This window comes from Macrobrachium nipponense, chromosome 7, assembly GCF_015104395.2.
Source record: "Macrobrachium nipponense isolate FS-2020 chromosome 7, ASM1510439v2, whole genome shotgun sequence".
Taxonomy (NCBI): Eukaryota; Metazoa; Arthropoda; class Malacostraca; order Decapoda; family Palaemonidae; genus Macrobrachium; species Macrobrachium nipponense.
Genome location: NC_061109.1, coordinates 49,731,323 through 49,758,145, shown reverse-complemented (window position 1 = coordinate 49,758,145; position 26,823 = coordinate 49,731,323). Strand labels below are relative to the sequence as shown.

Genomic DNA, 26,823 nt, shown 5'->3' with positions numbered 1-26,823 from the left:
ATTTCAGAACTGTCGGCTCTATCCAGAGATGCAGGTCATGTAGAATTCCTCCCCTCAGGAGAAGTCCTGCTTGCTCCGGATCGTAGCTTTTTAGCTAAAAATGAGGATCCTCCTCTTGCAAGGTGGGCTCCTTGGAAAGTCATCCCACTTCCGCAAGACCCTTCTCTCTGCCCAGTATCAACTTTAAGAGCCTTTCTATCTCGCACATCCTCAAGATCCTCAGGTTCTCTCTTCATGAGAGAAAAAGGTGTACTTTATCATTAAAAAGTATTAGACAACAGATCCTTTACTTCATTAAACAAGGCAATCCTGATTCATTCCCAAAAGCACATGACATCAGGGGAGTAGCCACCTCAATTAACTACTTTCAACATATGAACTCGAGGGAATCTTAAAAAAGTATACTGGATGGAAATCTCCGACAGTCTTTAAACGTCACTATCTAAAGTCCTTGGAATCTTTAAAATTTTCTGCAGTAGCAGCGGGAAACATTGTTTCTCCTGATACTGTATAGTAGTCATAGTATAGATCCAGATCTCCTTCCTACCTACCTCGTCTAACATGCCTCACCCTATCGCCATGCTACTCAGATACTCTAGCCTTAGCCGCTGAGATCATATTAGTGGATTGTCCCTTATTTTTTTGCTAGGGACATCCACACTATGTACTTATAATGTACTTCAGTGTCCCAAATATCCCTTATTTTTATGCTATGGGTAAGGACACAATGTGTTTGTATATTATGTAAATACCTTGCTTAAGTGAATCTGTTTTGTTAACTTACATTGCATTATTGTATATTACTATGTTTATTATAAGTTAATTTTAAGTACTTTATGTTGTTGGCTTTCTTTTTTATGCCATTGTTTAGCATAAGTTAGCTTTAAGTACTTAATTTGTATTCTGTAATACCTGATTCACTTATATTATATATCTCTTTTTACTACTGTTTTTTCATTTGTCCTTTTTTCCCATCTTGCCTGTTTCTCTGGTACTCTTTCATAGGCCGACACGAGCTGAGCCCAGAAAAGGGATTTTGACGTAGGAAAAATCTATTTCTGGGTGATTGGCTCGTGTCGCCCTATGAAACCCACCCTGTCTTGCTTTTCCCCCCCCTGCAGGGCAAGATGTTCATAGATTAAGGATGACCGCTAGGGGCGCTGCTGTCCGTGGCGTCCTTAGTAGTAGTAGTAGCGGCTGCATCACCCGTTAGTATCAGCTCTCTCTAGTGGGGATTTTGGATTGGAAGGTCTAAATGGTGAATGACTCGTGGTAGTGATCCCACTCGCCCCTATTCTCATACCGACACTTCTTTTATAGAGTGAGCGAGTCAGTTTTACTGACATTTTCTTAATTTTGTTTTTCTCTGGTAAGATTTAGATTAATTTTGCCTAGAAAGAATGATATTAAGGATCCTTTCATAGGGCGACACGAGCCAATCACCCAGAAATAGATTTTTCCTACGTCAAAATCCCTTTTCTGGTGACAGAAATTCATTCTCGATATAATGTGGTTCGGATCCCACAATAAGCTGTAGGTTCCGTTACTAGGTAACCAATTGGTTCGTAGCTGTGTAAAAATATGTAATCCTTCGGGCCAGCCCTGGGAGAGCTGTTAATCAGCTTAGTGGTCTGGTTAAACTAGATATACTTAACTTTAACACAAAAGAAAATTAGCCACTGACTCTGTTCAATATCTTTTACAAATTCATTCTTTAGAATAATGTACAATACAAAGCATGTGTCTCTCAAAGATAGACCTGCTAGCTTACAGCAGCTCTTTGACCAACCATAACCTGACAGTGAAAGGCAGAGTTCCTACATTTAAAAGCTGTAACAAAAAGTTCACATTTTCACTTTCATATACAGTCAAAATGAAGTTTCCATAATAAAACTAATATTGTAATACTTACCTGAACACCTGAATTAGCCCTGGTCACTGACCAGCCCAAACTATATCCCCACAGATTTACCCACAAAGTGGGTAATTTTAACTGTCAGCACTACCAATGCTACAGGTAAAATCTGGTCAAATGAGTTACCAGAAGTCCTGTTGGAAACACTGCTGCAAATACCAGCTACTAGGAACCAACAACCTCAACTGAGTCATTCACTCTCAAATTGAAGTGGGGAGGAGGGTGGGAATCATTCAGGTGTTCAGGTAAGTATTACAATACTATTAGTTTTATTAAGAAAACTTCATGTTGCAATACACTCCTTGAACACCTGAATTAGCGCGATTAACAAAATTTAATGGAGGTGGGATCAATCTAATTCAGCCCGACCTGTCCCCTGAGCATAAGCAGGTAACTCATTATCACCTACCATGTGTAAATGTATGTGTTCTCACCTAGTTATCTAACTCGATAGGTGAAGATGCTTGCAGAGAAAGTACCACAAGAAAGTACCACAATGTCAGTGTTGAGTCTAAGGTACCGTCTGAGTCAAAAGTGCCTCCCATGTGATATTCTATACCTCTCATGCAAAGCAAATTTCCTCACCTAGTTATCCAACTCAGTAAGTGTGGATGCTTGCAGAGGAAGTACCCCAACGTTTGTGTCAAGTCTAAGGTACCAGCTGAGTCAGAAATGCCTCCCATGTGGTATTCTATACCTCTTATGCATGGAGGTAAAAGCAAATTTCCTCACCTAGTTGACCAACTCAGTAAGTGAGGACGCTTGCAGAGGAGGTACCCCAATGTCAGTGTTGAGTCTAAGGTACCACTTGAGTCTGAAAAAACCTCCCATGTGGTATTCTATACGTACCTCTCATGTATGGAGGGGAAACGGTGAACCTCTCATGTGGCTATCCAGCCTCTCATGTATGGAGGAGAAGATCAGTGTGCAGGACCTTCCAATTCTTTACTGCTTACTGACGCAGATGACTGGGCTGAAGAATTTGAAGTTATTCCACCATGACCATTGGGATCTGCCTAACCTCAAGTACCTAAAAGAACAATACACTCAGTCTAAATCCTGACCAACAGAGACTCTTGCGTTCATTTAGACTACCACTGACTACCTAAATTTCTAACACCCTAACGATACCAAGCTAATTATAAAATTGAGTTGGCCGCAACAACAAGACCCAGCAAGTAACCTTTCTCTGAAGAAGGTGAAAATCCATAAGATAGAGCGACACCGAAAAATTCCTCCAGAAAGCCGAAGGAGTAGACATCCCCGATACTAAGCGCTCTTGGACGCGAAGAACAACTTGAGGGCTCCGAAAGAGATGAAGAACCAACCAACGGTTGAATAATAACCTCTTGCAAGAAGAAACTAGTTGCATTTTTGGAAATGGAACGAGACAGTCACCTAGGGGAAACAAATAGGTTCTCAGACAAGACAGGAATACTTGACTCTTGATGATTTTGCCGCCACGTCTGTGCAAGCTAGAGCGCATGACATTAGGGGTATTGGTCCCTCTCTGGTTTTCAAAAAGAACTTGGCTGTACATAGAGTGCTGAGCGCTGGTACTTGGTTACGCCAGTCCACGTTCACCTCTTTCTACCTTAAGGATGTTGCCCACAGATCTATAGACAAGTTTTCCCTGGGTCCTGTGGTGGCTGCCCAACAGGTTGTGTAACTCACCATTGCCCTTAACAGGGCACTTTTGTATCTTACCTAAGATGATTGTGTGGATGAGAGAATGAGTGAGTTGGGTGGTCTCCTTTCTCTTGTACCTTTCATTCTTCCTTCAGGCGGGTTAAGGAATAGACACATCATTCGCTGGACTGGTCTGATACAGGTGAGTAAGGTGTAGTCATACTGATAGTGTGGTTGCTTGGTATACAAATATCCCACCCTCTATTCGGTAACATATGCTCCGCTTCTTGGCAAGGGGGAGTTGGGAGTGGTAACAAAACCTGGTGTGTTGGTTTGTTATTGGACAGTCAAGTTTCTCTTTGGTTCCCTATGCAATGATTCTCCCATATATCATTGTACGTCGCTCAGTGTCTGGGTGGTTAGATATAAATTTATCTAGCTTCTCACAGGCTTCAGTCCCTCTCCGGAAGTTATTTCTTCTGGAGCTGGACTGGTGGGTACGCCCCCAGCCGGTTCAGGATGTCTTGTACCTCCTTCCAAGTATAAGTCTATCCTATTGTTAAGACCGAAGCTTTGTTCGCGTATGAACATTATGACAAATTTTCTAAGACAATTTGTATTTTTCATAGCTACAAACCTGAGGTCTTAACATTGTACTGCCCATCTCTAGCTGCCCCTCTGTCTACTAAGACCACTCCAACTACTCAACTTAACAAGCTTAGCAACAGAAAACCATTTCTGTTGAGCAAGCAATCTGAGATCATAGTTGAAGCAATACAGGTCCCACTACTTATCCCCAACTAACTCCAAAACAACTGCTGGAATTTTGAAAGACACCATCAATGTTCTTAAAAAGGTGAATATTTACAAAAACCTAATGGTTATGGTCAAGGTCTCAAAGACCCTATCCTCATAGTCACCAGAAAGGGTTATACTAGTGAAGTTTGCCTGCAAAAGATAAGGCAAAGGTTAAAAGTTATGTACATGGTGAATGAACCTTGGAGCAATAAGGTCAACTTTCAGGGAGTTTTGTAAAACAAGGTATGACAGGAAAACTGACATGAAAAACAAATGATTTTCTGTCAAGAATAAACATGAATGCTATTCTACTTTTGTGCTAAGTAGGACTGAAATCATTTCAACCAAGTAGATGTTCCTGCATCAGCCTTTGTACGAAAATTGACTGAAAACCCTTTAACAGTGTAGGAAGAGTTGCGATAACAGATGAACTAAATGACCAGCAATCTTCCATCAAGTTTGACTGAAATCCTCAACTGTGCAGGAGGAATTGCAATGACACAGTATGAGATACACTGAAAGACTGAAAGACATACAGAAGGGCAGCCAGATAGGTGACCTAACTTGATTCACATCAGTGAACAGTGGTCTACCCTTGTATCAAGTTTAAATGAAATCCTTCAGCCAGATAAAAGGAACTATGATGACAAGGTAAGCAAGGCACTCAAGCTGTCACCCAGACAGATGAATGGTGTCTTCATGAAGGTCTACCATTGTATGAAGTTTGAAAAAACCCTTCAATTACCCTATGTATGGGCAGTTGCAATGACGTCAAGGTAATTGTGACAGACATAGGGACATGACAAAACAACAAAAATCTCCCCACATGTGCATCAGTACATGATGGTCTGCCTTTGTATTATGCTTAAATGAATAATGTCAACTGTGTAGGAAAGGTTGCAATGACAAGGTAAAAGTGGCAGGTGGACAATCTCCTTTCAGACACATTTATACATAATGAAATACCTCTAAATCAAGTTTTGACCTGAATCTTATCAACAATTTGGGAGGAGTTGTGATGAGAAAGGTACACATACAATGATGAACTGATGTTTAAACAGACACCAAATAAGATGGAAAAGAATGGAAAATTAATTCCTTATAACAATGACCAGATTCTTGACTCTGCTAGAGCTTGAAAAGTTATGACTCACTTTAATTCTATATAGCTTACCTTATGAATATGAAGTGCTTAAGACTGCCTCCCTTCATAAAAACATGTAAAGTTATTCCTAACATCAGAAGAAAGACAACACAGAGAACACTCCAATCTTCGGTTGAAAATTTGTTGGTAAAAATATTTTTCAGAATACCAGCATCTTACACATTTTGGTAACACATATAGCAATGCTTCAAAATCATTTTACTACTGAGTGGTCTTCTTTTTTTACTCAGATGGCTAGTGAATCTGTCAATGCAAAACTAAAATTAAAATTGCAATGAAATATACTTTACCTCAAAATCAAGTTCCCATGGATGAAATTCTGGAGTTCCTCGAATATCGGAAATCTCAACTGGTTCTAACAATGGTTCCCAGACAGCCAAACGAGGATTGTAATATGCCAATTCAATCTTTGAATTCCCATTAACTTCCAACTGAAAGTAAAACAAATTGCAATTCCAAGAAAAATCTGCTTAAATAATAAAAAAAAACATTCATGCAAAATTTATCTGTTTTCTATCTAACAATTAACCACAAATAGTTGTATTCTGTGTGCATGGCTCTGTAATGACACCAACTTGACAGATCTTGAAAGACTAAAGACCTCCATGATAATGTCCAGACCATGCTAAAGCACCCTAGTGTTATTCTCATTCTCTGTGCAAACCTAATGGGTTCGCATGAAAAAATAAACAGAACTTTATGAAAAAAAACTAATAATACATAATATTTATATGACCCCATTACCAACCTAAATCACAATTTTGGATGACAAACAATAAAATCATATGCTTGAAAAGAGAAGACTATAATGAAAGAAGTCTACCTATACTCCATAAGGTCAGGGTTATACACCAAAAACTGTTGTCCAAATAAAAATGACAATGCTCACCAAACACATAAGGCATGAAGACATGTGTTCCATAATAAAAATCTTGTGAGAGATAAGGACGTTTGGTCCATACCCCAACCAACTGGTAAAACATGATATGAATTGACAACCAGGTACTAATTATATACATCAAGGATTGATGGGTATCATATCAATAAAATCTTACAAAAGTGTTCTGGAAACACCAAATGCCCACTCTAAGTATGGCAAGGAGCTCCAATCTTCCTATGACATGCCAAGCCAATATACAACTGATTGTGTTGAACCAGGAAGATTCTTGAACACTGTATGAAGGAAGCAGTGAGAATGGGAAGGCCTGAAAGGCTTGGTCCAGTGGATACAACCTGATGACTCTCATCAAACAGAAGACTTCTTCCATTCAAAGGGACAGGCAAGGCAGGAATAATAAAAGGCCGAGATATTTTCCTAAAGACTGACCCTTGGCTATGAACCCAAGAGCAAATGAAATTTCTAAAGAGAACAACTAGTTGGATTGAAAGACTACCTGACAAGGTATAAAGCTCACAGATATGCTTTGGAGGGAGTAGGGATAACAATGGTGAAAATATCACCATCTAAGATATCCAGTTTCAAGTCCCAGAAATTCTGATTTCAGGCAACAATAGGGACTCTACTGTGTCTTCCACTTTAAATATAAACAGCTATGTGCTGAATTCATCAACAAACTAAAGATTTTAATTTCCAAAGAACAAACAAATGTGAAATCACTAAGTTTAATTTACTCTTACCTGGACTTCTTACAGTAGATTCTTGGACTTTTTATTAATAAATTAATTATCATTAATTTACAAGAGATTTATCCTTGAACAAGAAATACAAACCTTACTAATATTTCACAGCAAGAGGTAAGAACAGCATATTTTCTTTACAAAAAATGAACTATATTTTTACAAGTAAATAAAGAAAGAGCAACTGGGAAATATACCAAGACCATGTAGTTCATCTTCAAGAGGAAAGGTTTAGCAGTATGCAGGGGATGTAATTTATGGTAATAAGGTAGTATTCCTATTTCTTATTCACCTCTGCAATGAAAAGAAGATCCCCTCAATGTTAAAATAAACAATATTTTGTCATCAATTTTAAATTCAAAAAGACCTCTGAAGTAGCCTCAATGCTTATGCCTCAATAAACTTGAAGTACTGGATTCCCAGACCAGTATTTTTACAGTTTCTTCATAATACATTTCACTTGTGTTCTCTCTGTCAAAAATAACTGGGAGGGTGACCTCCCTGGAAGATTAGAGTTGTAAGGAGCATCTGACATTTCTCTAGACAATGCACTGCACCAATTGGATTTGTCTCAAGTGGACAAAGGACTAAGATGTTACAGGTGAAGAATTCTATTTATGGATTAGCTTTGGGAATTTGACAAAGATGTTCAAGGAATGAGAATGTTGACGTCTGGTGGACAAACATGCAAGTCAAAATTAATAAACAGGCAGATATGCTTGAGTTGTTGAGGTGAGATACAAATGGGGAATAACCATGAAATGGATAAAGATGGAGATAGTAATATAGAGGAAAAATTAAAAATAAAATGAGTCAAGACATGATTGTTTTTCTGCAGCAGACAAAAACAATGTCTACCTAGGGTTCATAAGGATGTCTGATGGATACATAAAAAAAAAGGGGAAAATTTGGGATTTTGGACGTAAGGAAAAATCTATTTTCTGGCGATTGGGCTCGTGTCGCCAGCGAAATATCCTTTAATCTATTATTTCTAGGGTAAATGTACTAAAACACACCAGAGAATAAATAAAATAAAGAAAAAGGTCAGTATAACTGACTCGCTCACCCTCCAGGAGGGTGTCGGTATGAACACTAGGCGAGTGAGACCACTACCACGAGCCAAATGCCAATAGAAATCTCCCACTACAAAAACCCTCCAAGAGGGGAGCCGACCCACAGAGTGAGCAGCTCGTACTACTACTACTCCATCCCATCTCTGCCGACTGCTGCGCCTCTGGTGGCCATCCTGAAGTTAGCAGACATCTTGGGCGAAGGGATGGGTAGGGTGGGATTTCGCTGGCGACACGAGCCAATCGCCCAGAAAATAGATTTTTCCTTACGTCAAAATCCCTTTTCTGGGCTCAGCTCGTGTCGCTGCGCGAAATCGTACCAGAGAAATAGCACAAGATTGTAAACAAAAGTAAATCAGAATAGGTCTCAAATAAAAGATAAAATATATATAAAAAGAATATAATTGCTAAAAGATACATATACACAGGGGTGGTATCAAAATTAATAAATATGGCTTAAATACCCTTAAAATCTAATCATGTTGTTAACATAAGGTAATTTACATATATACAGGTAAATGACTTACATGTATCAAATGATACCTGTGTAACAGCATGTATCAAAAGTATAATAGCAATTAATATAAATAACCAACGATAATAATATATAAAGGAATGTATATGACTTAATATACAAAACCGTAACCATTATAATATGATGTATCCCCTAGCATAAAAATAAGGGGAAACATCCATGAGATCAATGTTTATAATCATTTGTGAGTGTCCCTAGCCAGACAATAAGGGGCACCCATTACACTATCATAAAAGCAGCTAAGACACAAGGTGAATGCAAATGAAACAAGGTAGGAATAGACGAACTTTTGGGTGAGGCAGGTAGAAAGGAGGACTGAATCTTCTACTACAAATTAGCTAGAGTCAGGGAAACTATGTTACCCGCTGCTATGCTGGGAATTTCAGAGCTTCCAAGGATTTAAGGTAGTGACGTTTGAACACTGTCGGCGATTTCCATCCAGTGTACTTTTTCAACTCATCGAAGTTTCATATGTTGGTTAAATAATTAATTGAGGTGGCTACTGCCCTGACATCATGTGCTTTCGGGAAAGAGTCAGGATTGGCTTGCTTAATAAAGTACAGGATTTGCTGCCTGATACCTTTAATGGATAAAGTTCCACCTTTTTCCCTCTTAAAGAGGGGACCCGATGAAGATGAGGAGGTCCTGGACAGAAAGGCTCGTAAGGTTAAAACTGGGCAAAGGGATACATCTTGTGGAAGGGGCAGTACCTTCCAAGGTTCCCACCTCATCAAAGGATCTTCATTCTTTGCTAAAAAGCTACGTTCCGGAGAAAGTAGGACTTCCCCTGTGGGAAGGAATTGAATATGATCCGGGTTCCTGGATAGAGCCGACAGTTCTGAAATTCTTGCTCCTGAAGCTAAGCTTAATAAAAATAGTGTTTTCCTTAAGAGCATTATAAACGAGCATGTGTCATTATCGGTTTCGGAAGCCAGTTTTTAGAACATCGTTTAAGAACCATGAAACTGACGTAGCCTTTAACAGAACGGCCTAAAGCCTAGCACATGCCTTAGGAATAGACGAGAAGTAGGAATCCGTCAAGTCTATGTTGAATCCAAATTGAAATATCAAATTTTTTAGTGACTTGTTTGTCGTAATCGTGCTAGCGCTAAACCTTTTTCAAATAAGGATCTGAAAAAGGATATAGCTGAATTAACTGTCATGATTCTAATATCCTATTCTCTCAGGAAGATTGCTAACTTTTTGACAGCAGCATCATACTGTCTCAAAGTTGAATCCCTTTTATCGATTCCAAGAAGAGAATATTCTGAGGGTCAATATTCGCATCTCTTTTTGCCGCAAACTTCATGAAATCCATAAAGTTAGGGTTTTGAGAATCCTTGAGGAAGCGAACACAGTCTTCGTTTGTACTGACTGGGAGAGCTTGGGACTGGGGATCCGAAGAGGACGAAGGCCCAGCTCCAAAATTAGAGGATACCAGTTGCTCTCGGCCAGTCTGGGGCTACTAGAGCCACTTGACCCTTGAATGTCCTGAGTTTGTTCAATACTTTCATGAGGAGATTCACTGGAGGGAAGACATAAATCTTCTCCCAGTTGTTCCAGTCTAGAGCCAGGGCGTCCGTGGCATAGGCCAGAGGGTCCAGGTTGGGGGCTACATAACACGGTAGTTTGTGGTTCGCTTGGGATGCGAAGAGATCCACCTGTAGCCCTGGGACTCTTTGAAGGATCCATTGGAACGAACTGTTGTCCAGTGACCATTCCGACGCTAGGGGTACTGATCGGGGATTCTAGGGCCGTATGCTATGACGTTTCTCACTCCAGCTATGTGAGTGGAGGAAAGATGCCAACTGAACTTGTCTGCCAGGGAGAAGATGGCTACCATGACTTGATTTAGATGACGTGACTTGGAGCCTCCTCTGTTTATACAATGTACTACACTGCGCTGTCCAGGACTAGCTTTATGTGGGAGTACTTTGGTGGGCGTAACCTCTTTAGAGTCAAGAACACTGCCATTGCCTCCAGTACGTTTATATGGGAACTGACGGAACTGAGGTGACCAAGTCCCTTGAACTTTTTGACCTGGGAATACCCTCCCCAGCCGCTTAAGGACGCGTCTGTGTGGATGGTGATCCCTGGTGGAGGGAAACTGAAGGGTACTGACATTGACAAATTCTTGGCTCTCGCCCACGGCCGAAGTCGATTCTTTAGAATCAGAGGCACTGAGGATAATTTGTCCCTGGATCTGACATTTGCTCGCGAGCGCCAGATTCTGGTTAGGTCTTTCAGTTTGGCTTTCATTAAGACGTTTCGTCACTGATGCAAACTGGAGAGAACCCAGGATCCTTTCCTGAGCTCTCCTTGACGCTAGTTTGTGACTTAGAAATTGCTTGACTGACTTCGCTATTTCTTTCCTTTTGGTTGATGGAATCGACAGAGTGTGGTGGGAGGATAGATTCCATTGAATGCCCAGCCACTGAAAGTTCTGACTCTGGAGTGAGTCTTGATTTGGAGGACCTGTTTATCTTGAAGCCTAGATATTCCAGGAACTGAATCACTTTCAGTGTAGCTCTGTTGCATTCCTCGACTGTTGGGGCCCAGATCAGCCAATCGTCGAGATACGCTACTACCATAATCCCTTGTGATCTGAGTTGTTGCACTACCACTTCCGCTAGCTTCGTGAAACACTCTGGGGTGCCACGTTGAGTCCGAATGGAACTACCTTGAAGGAGAATGTCTGGTCTCCTATCTTGAAACCCAGTACGGACGGAAGTGTCTTGCAATAGGGATATGATAGTAGGCGTCTGTAAGATCGATAGAGGTGGTGACGGCCCCCACGGGGAAGGTAAGGTCCGCACCTGTGAGATCGTGAGCATCTTGAACTTGTCGCAGCGGATGGCTAAGTTTAAGCGGGACAAGTCTAAGATTACCCTTCTTTTTTGTGAGCCTTTCTTTGGCACGCTGAACAAGCGACCTTGAAATTTTAATCTCTTGACTCTCGCTATAGCTCCTTTCTGAAGGAGGTCCTCTGCGTACTCTGTCAATTCTTTGGAAGGAAGTTGACGGAAAGGACTGGCTGGAGGTGGGTTCGTCAACCAGCTCCAACCCAGCCCTTTTGACACTATGCTCTGAGCCCATTGGCTGAAGTTCCACCGGTGGCGAAAGTGAAACAGCCTCCCTCCTACCTGAAGTTCTTCATTGGTTCTGGTAACCGCCTCGGCCTCCTCTGAAGTGCTTTCCCCTATTAAAGGGGCCTCCCGATCCTCTCCCACGAAAGGACCGCTTACCTCTGCCTCCCTTACCCGAGCGGTCATACTTCTGTGAAGCTTGACTCTCGAAGGCTTGATTGTAAGCTGGAGAGATGGCGTAAGAGGTGGAGGGCTGAGGCTGAGGGGATATCACATAAATTGGCTGTGATTGACCTTTAGAAGTGGAGGGTTGGGCTGTCTGCACTAACGGTACCGCTGAAACTTGTTGAGAAAAGCGTGGTTGCTTTTTCTGGTAAGGTTGGAAACGCCTGGGTTTCCTTTGTCCCTTACCTTTAGGTGTCAGGTCTTGCCTCCTCTTAGCCGTAAGGCCCCAACGGTCCTTAAGGCTCTGGTTCAACCTCGTAGCCTCTGACTGGACTTCCTTACCCATAGCTTCTGGGAAGAGATCTGCTCCCCAGATGCTAGACGAGAGTAACCTATTCGGTTCATGCCGAATGGTTGCCTCTTGTAGGACATGCTTCCTACAATTCGTCGAGCAGTGGCAAACTCAAACATATCTGACTGTACCGTTTGAGTCAGGGCTTTGGTCATGAGCTTAAAAATCGGTTCTGATCCATAAGCCATGGTTGCTACCTCAGACATGGCCATAGAATTGATCGATCTGGCTAGTCGCAATTTTGTGTCAAATTCAGCCTGAATAAGGCTCTCTGGGAGCCTGGGTAGCTTTTCACCAAACTGCTCCATAGCACAGTCCGGTTTGAGTTTGCCAGCTGAGAATGTGTTCGGCAAGTCTTCCCACAATTCTCCAACTGAAGGGAGCAACGGAGATGTGGGATCTGCTTCCTTCAACTGCGGTATAGGTTCCCCCTTCTGGGCCGCTGGGATGGTCGACCTCGCGATCTTGGTTAGGAACGGGAGCGGGGTACTCTCATCCATTGTGAAAATGGTAAAGGGACTCTTAAACGGTTGTATCTTGGTATTAGAACAATCCATGTCCTCTAAACACCTGAGCCATTCTCTCTGAGCCTGGTCACGTGAATAGAGGACTGTCTCCTTAGGTACCCTATCGTCTCGAACCATAGCCGAAGGTGTGAGCCTTGCGTAGCCTATGAACGGAGGCTGGAGGTCTTCCGGGTAGAACTCGAAGTCCTCTATTCTTCGAGTCCCAAATTCCGGTATAGAGATGAGACCGTCCTGGAAGGGGGCGTATGACGCTACTCTCCATGGGTTGTTCATAGAGAACGGAGGTAGTGAGTCATACGGAGGAAGCTGAGTTCCACTTGTGTTGGAAAGTGGAGGAGAGGCTAGAGGGGCTTCTCTCAGCCCGGCTATAATGGAGTCCTGGGAAGTAATCCTATCCGACAGACGAGAGATCATTTGTTCCATGCTACTCTTTAGGGACCCAACCAGGTCGCCCACTTGTTGCAACAGGCCAGCATTGGAGTCCAAAGCCGGAGCTGCTGCGGAGGTTGGAGGGGGGCTCTGAATTGGAACCAATGGTAGCGGAACTGGTGACTCTGCCGGAGTGCGAGATCTCTCTCTGGAGGATTTACTCCTCGAGGACTTAGAGCCGGAGCTAGAAGCTTTAGACCTGTCTGCTCCTCCGGATTCCCAGCCGGAGACTTACGGGAGGAGGATGAAGCCGAAGCCGTCTTCCTAGACGACGACGACGTCTTAGTCAAGGTCATCACTTTAGCCTTGACCTTAGGTCTAACCGAAGCGTCAGGAGGAGAATATATTTCGTCACCCGTAAAGCCTTGGAAGGATGGAGAGGTTGCAGGGGTAGAAGAAACAGTCACGCCCAAGGGTGATCCTTGGGTGTCCACCTTACCTACCTCGACCAACAGGTCGTCTATACCTACCATAGGTTCAACATTAATATCCAGGGTCGCGACATCCGTAGAGATATCCTGGTCTTGATCAGTTAATGAGGCAGCCAGCTGTTGTTGGATGAAGGCGATAGTCGGAGCCGCATCTACCGGGTCGACGTATCCTGTCGCCTTGCCTCCGGGGAAGATTAATAATGCCAACCGCTTCTCCAGGATGTAGGGCTGTCCCTTAGCGGCGTTTTTCCCAAAACCGCCGACCCAGGCCCGCAGGGTAGCCAGTGCGGTATCCCTTACTGCCGGCGCCTGGAAGAGAGGGCGTAGTTTAGATTTAAGAGTCACTTAAAACTAAAACTTAAAGTATAACTTAAACTAGATGCCTTAAGTTAAAGTAAATGATGAAAACTTAAGCACTAAAATAGAAGCGGAGCAGCTACTGGAGATGGAATACCTTACCCCTTCCAAAAGCTGGCTCACCAGATCGTAACATATGGTACACGTCTCATGGTACCAGACCTGGATGTCCCCGTGCGGAGTCGCGCATGGAGCATGGGACCGGCAAACTTCGTGTCCACATGGGTCCTGAAGTGTGGCGGAACATCCCGGATGCTCACAGTTGGTGGCCTGTAAGTGGGAAGACACATGAGTATCTTAAAAAAACATCACTTACAGACTAAGGGACAGAAGAACTCCGTTGCATGCCGGAGCTCGGAAAAAAATTTGGGCATAACCCTCCCTGCAGCGCATCTGGAATTAGGCTATAAATCCCGGAGAGATCCGGAAAACATGTAAGGGAGGGGGGATGGTTTTAAGGTACTTAAGATAAACTTATAGATAACTTAAACCTAAAACACAGCGAACCGGACTAAGTCCAGTGCGTAGCGGAGTGTAGTAACTCAGCAATACGGTAAGGTTAGCAGAGACCCACTGTATGCTCCGGTCCACTCTACTGGGTGGACTAACATCTTTCCGCTGGATACCAGGACTCCGATCAGGAAGGAGCCCTAGTAAGGTGGGAAAGGCGAGAAGACATACAGGCTCGAGCTAGCCCAGAGCGACAAGGTAGCGCGGAGGGGGGGAAAGGCCAGCCCCCCACTACGTACCACCCGGCCGGACCGAGAAGCCGGAGAGGTCGAGACCAGTCTGGGTCTGTCCCGACTCCCTAGCCCCTCCGCCTGAGGGGAGAGAGGGGGCAGGCTCGGGTATGCGGAGCGAGCATGGGCAGACCGACCCACCCCCGCCCGACTCTATGGAAGAGCGGGAGGGGGGGGAAGAGTGACTGGACAGGCGTCTGGCTGTCCCGTGATCACGAAGTGACCACGAGGCGGTAAGACCAAATACGACAACTAAGCCTAGGACAACCAACTGATCAGAGAGATGCTATCGGGAAGCAAAACTGAACTGAAAAGCGGTAGCATATAGGCCCACTGGGCAAAACCAACTGATCAGAGAGATGCTATATGGGAGCACGAACTGATGAGCCAGGACCTAGGCTAAAGCCAGACGCCTAACTAACCTAACTATAACAAAATACACAGTATAAATAAATAAAAATGAAGAAGAAAGCAATATAGCAGGAGAAAAATCCAGGAGTGTACGACTAACCCGAAGGCAAGTCTACCACTCAAAGCTAGTCAGAGGCCGATACTAAGAACCTGGACTAGGGTCTGGATAGAAGAAGCCTACATAAGGTGGTAAAATACATGCATGCATGACAACCTGGTAGACCGTAAAGCGGATAATAATATAGAGCGTACATAAATAAGGGGATGTTCTAGGTATGGGAGACCAAGAACGAACCCACCACGAGGCAGAACCATGCTGCCATGCTTCCGACCCCGAGATCGTATTTATACCTAAAAAACAGCAAACACTGTCTCAGGACCGGAAAAAACCAACTAACCGTAAATACTGAGTACTTAACTTAGCTGCTGCGATAGCTGCACGCTCCATTATAGATAATCCAATGAAAGGCACAAAAACACAGAGAGAAAAATAACACGTGTGACTCGTGTGCGCTAACTGAAAAGGATGGCCACCAGAGGCGCAGCAGTCGGCAGCATGGGATGGAGTAGTAGTAGTACGAGCTGCTCACTCTGTGGGTCGGCTCCCCTCTTGGAGGGTTTTTGTAGTGGGAGATTTCTATTGGATTAGCTTTGGGAATTTGACAAAGATGTTCAAGGAATGAGAATGTTGACGTCTGGTGGACAAACATGCAAGTCAAAATTAATAAACAGGCAGATATGCTTGAGTTGTTGAGGTGAGATACAAATGGGGAATAACCATGAAATGGATAAAGATGGAGATAGTAATATAGAGGAAAAATTAAAAATAAAATGAGTCAAGACATGATTGTTTTTCTGCAGCAGACAAAAACAATGTCTACCTAGGGTTCATAAGGATGTCTGATGATACATAAAAATACCTAAACATTTGTTATATGCAAGAAGTACTAGAGAAAAGCCATATGGGAAGATTACAGATTTTCTTAATATTCCTTGGGTAAATGCTAATATCAGAACAGAGGCTTTGAGTGGAAGAGTATACCATTCAATACACAAAACTTGAACTGAGGCAAATAGCTCTATTAGAAGGAAATTGAAACTAAACTAAATACCCTCCCTCCCCCCCACCTGTGAATATAAAGGTAAAAACATAATGTAATCACACAAAAGAATGAGATCAGAACCTTTTGAGACACTGGAGCTTGTTCTTGCCAAAAGTGGTGAGGTTTTGGTCTTTCAAGATTAGCTGATGCAAACAAAGTGCCATTTGAAGAAGTTGTTGGGAGTCTGAAACTGTCTGGCTAAGTTATGGGAATCTACTTTAAACTTTCTTTACAAAAATATTATCACAAAATTATTTCACAAACAATTCAGATAATAATGACTCCCCTGCAATCAAGACTCAAATACTAAACATTAGATCAATATTACCTTCTGTGATCGGAAGCCAGTTGATGTGATAGAGGCACTAGCTTGAAGTTTAACTAAAGGAATTGGCGCCGAACCTGATCCTGCCTCCAAGGTAATAAGAACATATTCCATGTCTACTAAAGCCATTTCCCCACCAGGTCCAGATAGGCAAGGAATCAAAGCATTTTCTTCATCTCCAATCATGGCCTCCTGTGCCTCTTCTAGAAATATAAATAAAATGACATTTTTACGATAAAATAAGATTTTATGTATACTTACCAAGTAGTTATATTGTTATAGTTTCTAAAACCGTGAGCAGCTAGAATTTTCTAAATTTACGGTAGCACTAGTTTGTTTTGGTCAGGTGATACCCCCACCCACTATCGGGGGAATGAGGAACAAATACCGTACGAAAATCAGTTGTTTATGTCCTATTATCCATGTGAGGGGAGGAGGACAGGCTTTGATCATGTAACTACTTGGTAAGTATACATAAAATCTTATTTTATCATAAAAATATCATTTTTATGTATGCAACTTACCAAGTAGTTACATAGCTAAATCCCACATTGTAGGAGGTGGGATCCATGGATATGCGCATATCTTTTAAAATTTAATATAAAATATATATTTAGTGCTAGCATCCATGCAAATGCTTGTTGGTTCCTTACCTGTTAAGAGGGCAGAACAGTTAACCCTTAAACGCCGAGCTGGTATTTCCGAAAGTGTCTCCTATATACCGGCAGCGTTCGAGAGCGAGCGCCAAAGCGGAATTTTTTTTTTTTTTTGTTGTTTTTTTTTTTTTTTTTTCAAAAATTCACAGCACGCTTAGTTTTCAAGATTAAGAGTTCATTTTTAGCTCCTTTTTTTGTCATTACCTGAAGTTTAGTATGCAACAATGAAAAAAATAACATTTATCATATATAAATATTGGAATATATGAGCAAAAAAAAAAAATTTCATATGTTAATTGTATACAAATCGCGCTCTGAGCAAAACGGTTAGAGCTAATGAATGTATTATTTTTTCGTTGTATTGTACATTAATTGCGATAATTTTGGTAGATAACAAATTGTAAAACAATCAAAGCAACACAGAGAAAATATTATCACAATATGATGCATGAATTCGTAACGCGAGGACAAAAAAAATAGTAGTTTTCAAAAATTCACCATAAATCGAAATATTGTGCTAGAGACTTCCCGTTTGTTGCAAAATGAAGGTAATTAATTGAATATTACTAAACTGTAAGTGTTGTACCTTACAATTGCAGTTTTCGACCATTTCGGTCCAGTTAAATTTGACAGGTCAAATTTTTTCTATTTATTGTGATTTATATGAAAATATTTCAAAACTGATAAAAACTACAACCATGAGTTATTTTTAATTGTATTCTACATGAAATTGCACACATTTTCATATATAAAACTTTATGTAACGGCTAATATAAAATGGTGCAAATATTACGACAATCGGACAACAAAAATTTCTGATTTTTTCGAAAGTGTTACCGCGCGGACGTAAGGAAAAAGTTTTTTCAAAAATTCACCATAAAGCGAAATATTGTGCTAGAGACTTCCAATTTGTTGCAAAATAAAGGTAAATGATTGAATATTACTAGAATGTTAAGAGTTTTAGCTTACAATTGCGTTTTTTGACCATTTCGGTCGAGTCAAATATAACCGAAGGTTGAAATTTTGGCACATCGTTATTTATATGAAAATATTTCAAAACTGTTAAAAGCTACAACCATGGGATGTTTTTTTGTTGTATTCTACATGAAATTACACACATTTTCATATATAAAACTTTATGTAATGGCTAATATAAAATGGTGCAAACATTATGACAATTGCACGAAAAAATTTCTGATTTTTTCGGCAGAGTTACCGTGTGGACGTAAGGAAAACATTTTTTTTTTTCAATTCACCATAAATCAAAATATTGTGCTAGAGACTTCCAATTTGTTGCAAAATGAAGATAAATGATTGAATATTACTAGAATGTAAGAGTTTTAGCTTACAATTGCGTTTTTCGACCATTTCGGTTGAGTCAAAGTTGACCGAAGGGTGATATTTTGGCACTTATTGTTATTTATATGAAAATATTTCAAAACTGATGAAAGCTACAACCATGGGTTGTTTTTCGTTGTATTCAACAAGAAATTGCGCACATTTTCATATATAAAACTTTATGCAACGGCTAATATAAAACGGTGCAAACATTATGACAATCAGACTAAAAAATGTCTGATTGTTTCGGCAGTTACCATGCGGACGTAAAAATGTCTGATTGTTTCGGAAGTTACCGCGCGGACGTAAGGAAAAAGTTTTTTTCAAAAATTCACCATAAATCGAAATATTGTGCTAGAGACTTCCAATATTTGCAAAATGAAGGGAAATGATTGAATATTACTAGAATGTAAGAGTTTTAGCTTACAATTGTGTTTTTTTACCATTTCGGTTGAGTCAAAGGTGACTGAAGGTCAAATTTTTTCTATTTATCGTGATTTATATGAAAATATTTCAAAACTGATAAAAGCTACAACCATGGGTTGTGTATCGTTGTATTTTACATGAAATTGCGCACATTTTCATATATTAAACTTTATGTAATGGCTAATATAAAACGGTGCGAACATTACGACAATTGGACAAAAAAATTTCAGGTTTTTTCGAGAGTTACCACACGGTTGTAAGGAAATTTTTTTTTTTTTTTAAATTCACCATAAATCGAAATATTGTGCTAAGGACTTCCAATTTGTTGCAAAATATAGGTAAATAATTGAATATTACTAGAATGTAAGAGTTTTAGCTTACAATTGTGTTTTTCTACCATTTCAGTCGAGTCAAAGATGACCGAAGGTTGAAATTTTGGCACTTATCGTTATTTATATAAAAATATTTCAAAACTGATAAAAGCTACAACCATGGGTTGTTTTTAGTTGTGTTCTACATGAAATTGCACACATTTTCATACATAAAACTTTATGTAATGGATAATATGAAACGGTGCAAACATTGCGACAATCTGACAAAAAAATTTCTGATTTTTTCAGAAGTTACCGTGCAGACGTAAGGAAAAAGTTTTTTTCAAAAATTCACCATAACTCTAAATATTGTGCTAGAGACTTCCAATTTGTTGCAAAATGAAGGTAAATGATTGAATATTACTAGAATGTAAGAGCTTTAGCTTACAATTGTGTTTTTTGACCATTTCAGTTGAGTCAAAGTTAACCAAAAGTTGAAATTTTGGCACTTATCGTTATTTATATGAAAATATTTCAAACCTGATAAAAGCTACAACCATGGGTTGTTTTTTGTTGTATTCTACATGAAATTATGGACATTTTCATATAAAAAAACTCTATTTAATGGTTAATATAAAATGGTGCAAAAATTATGTCAATGTAACTAAATAATTTCTGAGATGTGTCGCTGATGCTTTTTAGTGCGAGAAGAAAGAAATTCGCGCATGCGCGCCTGGGTAACGCTTGTAAACAAAACAACAGTTTGATTCGTGAACTCCCAGCATCCCTCAAGGTGCATGATTCAAAAGTTTTCACCGAGTAGGCTTATAACTATTTTTCCACGAATTTTTAAAAAAACATTTTTGCGTTGACGTATTATACGTTAATTACGCACCAAACAGACAATTTTCGTCGACGTTTAATACGTCCAATAGGCGTTTAAGGGTTAATTACTGCCTCTGGAAGTCAATTGTCTTAACTCATACGGATGTGGCGGTATAGCCATGGCTCATCCTCTAAAAAGTGGGACCCATGCAGCTAAGGAATGTCTGTGGCTAGCATGGTCAACCAAAGGATGCCCCTGCCCAGGGCACAGTACCAAATAGCATCATGTTACCAGAGCAAAAAGATATCACCTTCACCATAACCATAATATTCATACCCAACTATACACTTGACTGAAGGGTACTCCTATTACATCCATAGTACTTCCAGGCTTCCCTAAAAACTCAACAACCTTATTCAAGGCGAAGAGATAGGCTAGGAAGGTACGACTTTCTACACTTCCTTACCCAATGCTGTGCCAGCCGCTAAATACGGACCCAGGGTACTGCAATTTTCAAAGACTGTTTCAATATCACGCAAGTAATGCAAGGTGAACACTGATTTACAGTTCCAATACGTTGCTTGGACAATCGAGTCCAAAGAGAGATTGTATTTAAACGAGAGAGAGGTTGCCATTGTTTTTACCTGGTGAGCTTTCACTTCAAGTTTATTAAGATCAGTTTCTTTAACTTGTGAATGAGCATCTACAATTACACTACGTAAGAAGAACGCCAGGGTGTTTTTAGACACTGGGCGTGCAAAATTCCTTACCGAACACCATAAACCATCGGGCGGGCCCCTAATTTTCTCTGTCCTTTGTAAATAACATTTCAGAGCTCTGACTGGGCAGAGTAACCTCTCTTCTTCTTCCGGTCCTACTAAGTCCTTGAGGTTTTTGATACTGAACGAACGAGGCCACGGTTTAGACAGAACCTCGTTTTTTGCTAAAAATCCCAAGGTTAATGCGCAAACCGCATTACCCTGTGCAAATCCTACTCTCTCTTGTCCATGGCATTTATTTCACTCACCCTTTTGGCTGTAGACAGGGCTACTAGGAATAGGGTTTTTCTCGTCAAATCTCTCAACGATGCTCTTTGCACAGCTCACATGGAGTTTCCGACAGCCACTTAAGTAGTACATCTAAGTTTCAAGATAATATCTTCGAACCTTTGCGTTTTTCTATATCGAAGGATTTAATGAGATCTGCAAGATCTCTATTCGTCGATACTCCCAATCCCCTGTGCTTGAAAACAGATCCCAACATTGCCTTATAACTTTTAATAGTCGCAGTAAACAGATTCCTATCTGTTCTCAGATATAATAGAAAATCTGCTATTTCTGTTATAGTTGTTTTAGAAGACGAAACATTATGTTCTTTACACCAGGCTCTAAACACAGTCCACTTTGCCTGGTAGACTTTACTTGAGGATTCCTTTCTGCACTGAGCGATAGCTATCGCCGCTTGTCTTGAAAACCCCTTCACTCGTAAGAGTTGTCGGACAGTCTGTAAGCGGTTAGGGACAGAGTGGATAGTCCTTGATGGAACCTTCTGAAGTGGGGTTGCCTGAGTAGATCTGTTCTCTGAGGAAGTAACCTTGACCAATCCACCAGTAGGTCTAAAAGACCTGGGATTTGTTCCTGTGCTGGCCAGAATGGAGCAATGAGAGTCATTGAAATGTGATGTTTCGAATTTGTTGATGACTTCTCTCACCATCTTGAACGGAGGAAAGGCGTACAAGTCCTTGTTCGACCAGTCCAAAAGCATCGTATCTGTCGCCCATGCTTTCGGGTTCGGGCCTGGTGAACAGTAAAGGGGGAGACGATGGTTTCTTGCTGTGGCAAACAGATCTATCATAGGTTTCCCCCCAGAGTTTCCACAATTCGAGGCATACCAATGGGTTCATCATCCATTCCGTGTGAAGTACTTGCCTCCTGTGGCTTAGTTCGTCTGCGAGTACATTGAATTTTCCGTGAACAAACTTTGTTATTAATGTGGTATGATTTCAATTCGCCCATAACAGCAGGCTCCTTGCCGTCTCACAAAGAGAAAACAAGTGTGCCCTCCTTGTTTCCTTATGTACGAGAGCGCTGTCGTACTGTCCAAATGTATCGCCCACTACTTTGTTGCGAACTTCATCTGCAAACTTCAGCAATCCCCAGTGGATGGCGGTCAGTTCCTTCCGATTTATATGCCACTGTTTTTGTTGTGCATTCCAAATGCCTGATACTTCCTTTTCCCCCAGAATCACTCCCCAACCTTGATCTGATGCGTTTGAAAAGGAACACTAGGTTGGGGCTCAGCGGGAGGAGGGATCTCCCTTCTGCAAGTCTGTCTCTTAAGTTCCACCATTGCAGGTCTTCCTTTATTTCTTGTGTGATACAGAACATAAAAGAGTCCGGAAACTTCTTTTTGTTCCAGTTCGCCCTGAGGAAGAACTGTAGGTTCCTCATATGCAGTCTCCCTAGTGTCACAAACTGTTCTATTGAGGACAGTGTGCCCAAAAGACTAATCCATTCCTTTGCAGAGCATTCCACTAGAAGTTTGTCTACTTTCTGTAAGCACGACTCGATTCTTTGTGGGGATGGAAAAGCCCAAAAACTCACTGAGTTGATCCTCATCCCCAAATAGACTAGTTCCAGACTAGGAAGTAACTGCGACTTTCATCTGTTTATTAAGAGTCCTAATTCCCGAGCTAAAGTCAGGGTTTTCTGAATGTCCTCCATTCACCTCTCCTTTGTTTGTGACCGTAGAAGCCAATTGTCCAAGTAAAGGGATATCCTTATCCCGACTAGATGTAATCATTTCGCAATGGGAGCTAGCACTTTGTTCAATCCTTGAAATGTTGATTGATGGAGACTCACTAACAAGATATTGACGAAAACTTACTAACAAGATATTAATTGATGAAAACTTACTAACAAGATATTAATTGATGAAAACTTACTAACAAGATGTTGATTGGTGAAAACTTACTAATTGTTGTCACACTCGGGTGAACACTTGTGGTGCGGTCGAAAGCCCGAAACACAGCGCTCTAAACTGGTATATTTTGTTCCTGAAGACAAAACGCAGAAACCTCTTTGAGTTTTGGTGTATTGGAATGTGAAAATATGCGTCCTCCATATTGATGGAGATCATCCAATCCCCTTGATGGATTGATGAAAGAACAAACTGATTCATCTCCATCTTGAACTTTGTCTTCTGCACATACTGGTTCAGATTGCTTACGTCCAATACGGGTCTCCATCTCCCCCAATGACGATTGTAAAAACCTGGGGTTAGTGGCTCTTCTACTAACTCTATTGCTTTCTTTTGCCAGAGGGAAGAAACTTCTTCCGAAAGGGTGATGAATTTCTTTGAATTTTCTGAGTAAGCCATCAAAGCTATCGGAGAGCCTGATAACGGTGGCTTTCTCTTGAACGGAATATCGTATCCTTCTCTTAAAACCTTTCCGATCCAAGGTTATGCCCCTCTTGCTTCCCATTCTTCCCAAAATTGATGGTCTCGCTCCTACTGGTTCATAAAGGACTGATACATTACTTCTTGGTCGAAGGGTTGGTTGTGGATATTTTAATAGATCTAAGGGTGAAACGTGCTCTACCCCTTGATCTTGGGAAATATCTACTGAATCCCCTGCCCCGAAAGGGTTGTCCTCAGCTGGCTGGCGAGGGACGTACACTAGGAATATTTTCTCTAGTACGTTTAGTGGATTGCAAGAGAAGACCCTGTGTTGCTTTCTTCTGCAATTCGGAGGCAACTAGCACTACTGTCTCCTCTGGAACCAGGTGCTTCTTATCCAAAGGCAAATACAGTAAGGCAGACTTTTGAGTACGAGATACTCCCTTGGAAGTAAAAGAACACCACAGTTCTCTCTTCTTTAGGATGCCTAACATGAAGAGAGAGGCTAGTTCTGCGGATCCGTCTCTAATCCCCTTATCTAAACAGGAGATCACTCCCGAAATGTCTGCAAAGGCTTCCTCATTCAACATGGAATAACTATTGAGTTTACGTCCCAGGCTCCTACTGTCCAGTCCAGGAAACTAATAACTTCAAATACCCTACAGATATTTTTAATTAGGTAATCTAATTCTGACACCGTTAACATGATCTTGGCTGAGTTGACAGCCGATCTTCTTGCCGAGTCAGTAACATAAATGTCTCCTCGTTGAAAGACGAGAAGGAGGGAAGCTGAAGTTAACTTTGCTCTGATCCCTCTTATCCTCAGGCCAAAGGCTAATTTCCTATAACGCTTTTTGAGCCGAAAAGGACAGTACTAGTTTGGGTAATTTCCAGGAGTTTTCCTGGTTGTCCCTCATGTAAGAAGACACTGGCGACGTGGGAGTCACTGGCGAGAATGAATCCAAAAAATTTTCAACAAAATAAAAAAGCAAGGCTTTGTATGCAGTGAGAGAAGACTCTTAATCCTCCTCTTCTCCTTTCTCTTCCTCTTCAGCTGAAGAAATAGGTGATAAATTCTCTACAGGTTGGACCAGGGGCACCGCAGATTGAATAAAGCCCAAAATGCTGTCTAACTTGTTCTGGATGGCTGACAAAGAAGGATTGGGGGCAGCCATCACCTGAGATCCTGTCGGTAAGCCCGAAGCTGAAATTGATGACATAGACTATCTGAGCGCTTCATACTGGTCCATCTGTGCACTTGGTTGCTTGTATACCTGTGGATGTTCGGGCGCTAGTGGGCGTTCGGGCACTCTTGGACACTCGGGTGCTAGTGGACGCTCAGGCGCTAGTGGAAGCTCGGGCACTAGTGGATGTTCGGGGGCTAATGGACGCTCGGTCACAACTGTATTCCTGGGCACCAATGGACGCTCTAGTGTCGCAACGGAATTCCGAGCGCCAAAGGCTGCTCTGGTGTGCGGGCAAACTGTGGCGCCAATGGGCGCTCGGGATTCTGTGGGTTCTCATACTCTGAACTCTGAACCTGTATCCAGGGAGTCTCGTGAATTACAGAAGAGACTGGTGGGAGCCTTATCTGTCCTTCAGCATTAGAGGTGTGGACAGGAGCTGAAGACATCTCTGGAAGTTTACTCTTCCCTGTACTCTTCAGCTCCGAAAGTCTGCCAGAGGAAGACTTTCTTGACGATGACTTACACTTAGAGGATGCGATCCTCACTACAACGTCCCTCTCCTTCCATATCCTGAGAGAATCTCTCTGGAGAGTCCCAAAAACTACACGAAGGCTGTTCTTTTTGGAAAGGGCTAGCCTTTTTACAGGGGACTGGAGAGGGAGACAACTTACGAGCCCCCCTTTTCAATGGATGGGACTCGTCATGGAATTGCCACTGGTGCCTGGGAGAGGACTCCTCAGAGCTGGAAGCACTAGACGAAAGTGGTACTCCTTTAGAGACACCTTTCCAATGGCACTCTGTTGCGATCTCGGATTTGTCAACAGAATTGCCTGAGGGGGCGACTGCTTGTGGGCAGACCCCACTGACCTCCCTTGGGCTACCAGTATGCCTCCTCCCAGGTTCTGGGGAGTTTGACAGGGACCTTTGCCTAGGAGAATCAGTGGGCTGAACAGCCACCTCCTCCACAACACTTGCACTTGCACTCACTTCACCACTTACCTTGTCCATTAGGGTTTTCATGGAAGCTCCTAATTTCTCCATTGCTTTGAGCATGATAAAAAATTTCTGATCCACTCTTGCCTCTAAATTGGCCACAGCATTGGGTACAGGTGTGAGAGAGTCAAGATTAGGACTGGGAATGACAGGTGGTGGGGAAGGTTCAGAAAGAGACAAATTATCATTAGACAATTCCTGACTAACTAAGCTTTTAACTTTAGCTCTAGAAGCCACTTTTCTCTTTTTATCCCTCTCTAACTTGTTCGTGTAACTGGTCCAGATCTTCCAAGTTCTTTGATCCCAATTAATACATTCTCCACATGTTTGATCTAGTGTACAAGTCTGTCCCCTACAACCTGTGCAAACTGAATGTGGATCATTACAAGCTTTAGCGATCCTAGTATTGAAGCCTTTACTGCAATACCTAATCCCAGATGTACTAGTGTCTGACCATTATGTAGACCAATTCAAAACTAGTTAATTTAGGTGCAAAAATATTTAAAGCTATTTGAATTCATAAATAGCTAATCACCAAAAAAAAGCTACCAATATTTTAAGAGTACTTCACTAATTAACTCCAACAATGAGCAACGGTAAAGAATTAAAAAAATTTCGCTGACTACTGAAACTGTGTTAACAGTGCCTGCCGGCAGAAACAACTGATTTTCATACGGTGTTGGTTCCTCACTCCCCCGATAGTGGGCGGGGGGTTATCACCTAACCAAAACAAACCAGTGCTACCGCAAATTTCAAAAATTCTAGCTGCTGACGGTGGTTTTAGAAACTATAGCTATGTAACTAATTGGTAAGTTGCATACATAAAAATAACATTTCACTTGTTACAAAGAATGCAGTACCATCTTTACATAAGACTTTTACTTAAAATACAAAGTCTATGATCCCCATCAATAATATAGCTTTCAGAATAATATGCACACTATTAAAGAATCCAGGCTGAGAAAACATGGCTAAAGCATAAGTAACCAATTACAATAACAAAATTTATGT

At 41.5% G+C, this 26,823-nt stretch overlaps 1 protein-coding gene across 1 annotated transcript in view; it reads right to left on the bottom strand.

The window, feature by feature from the left end:
- LOC135216964 (intermembrane lipid transfer protein Vps13-like) overlaps nt 1-26,823 on the bottom strand; it is an 840,085-nt gene that overhangs the window by 307,868 nt on the left and 505,394 nt on the right. Inside the window, 2 exon segments of the mRNA XM_064252490.1 lie at nt 5,798-5,938; nt 16,680-16,879. Coding sequence (XP_064108560.1) covers nt 5,798-5,938; nt 16,680-16,879 — 341 coding nt within the window.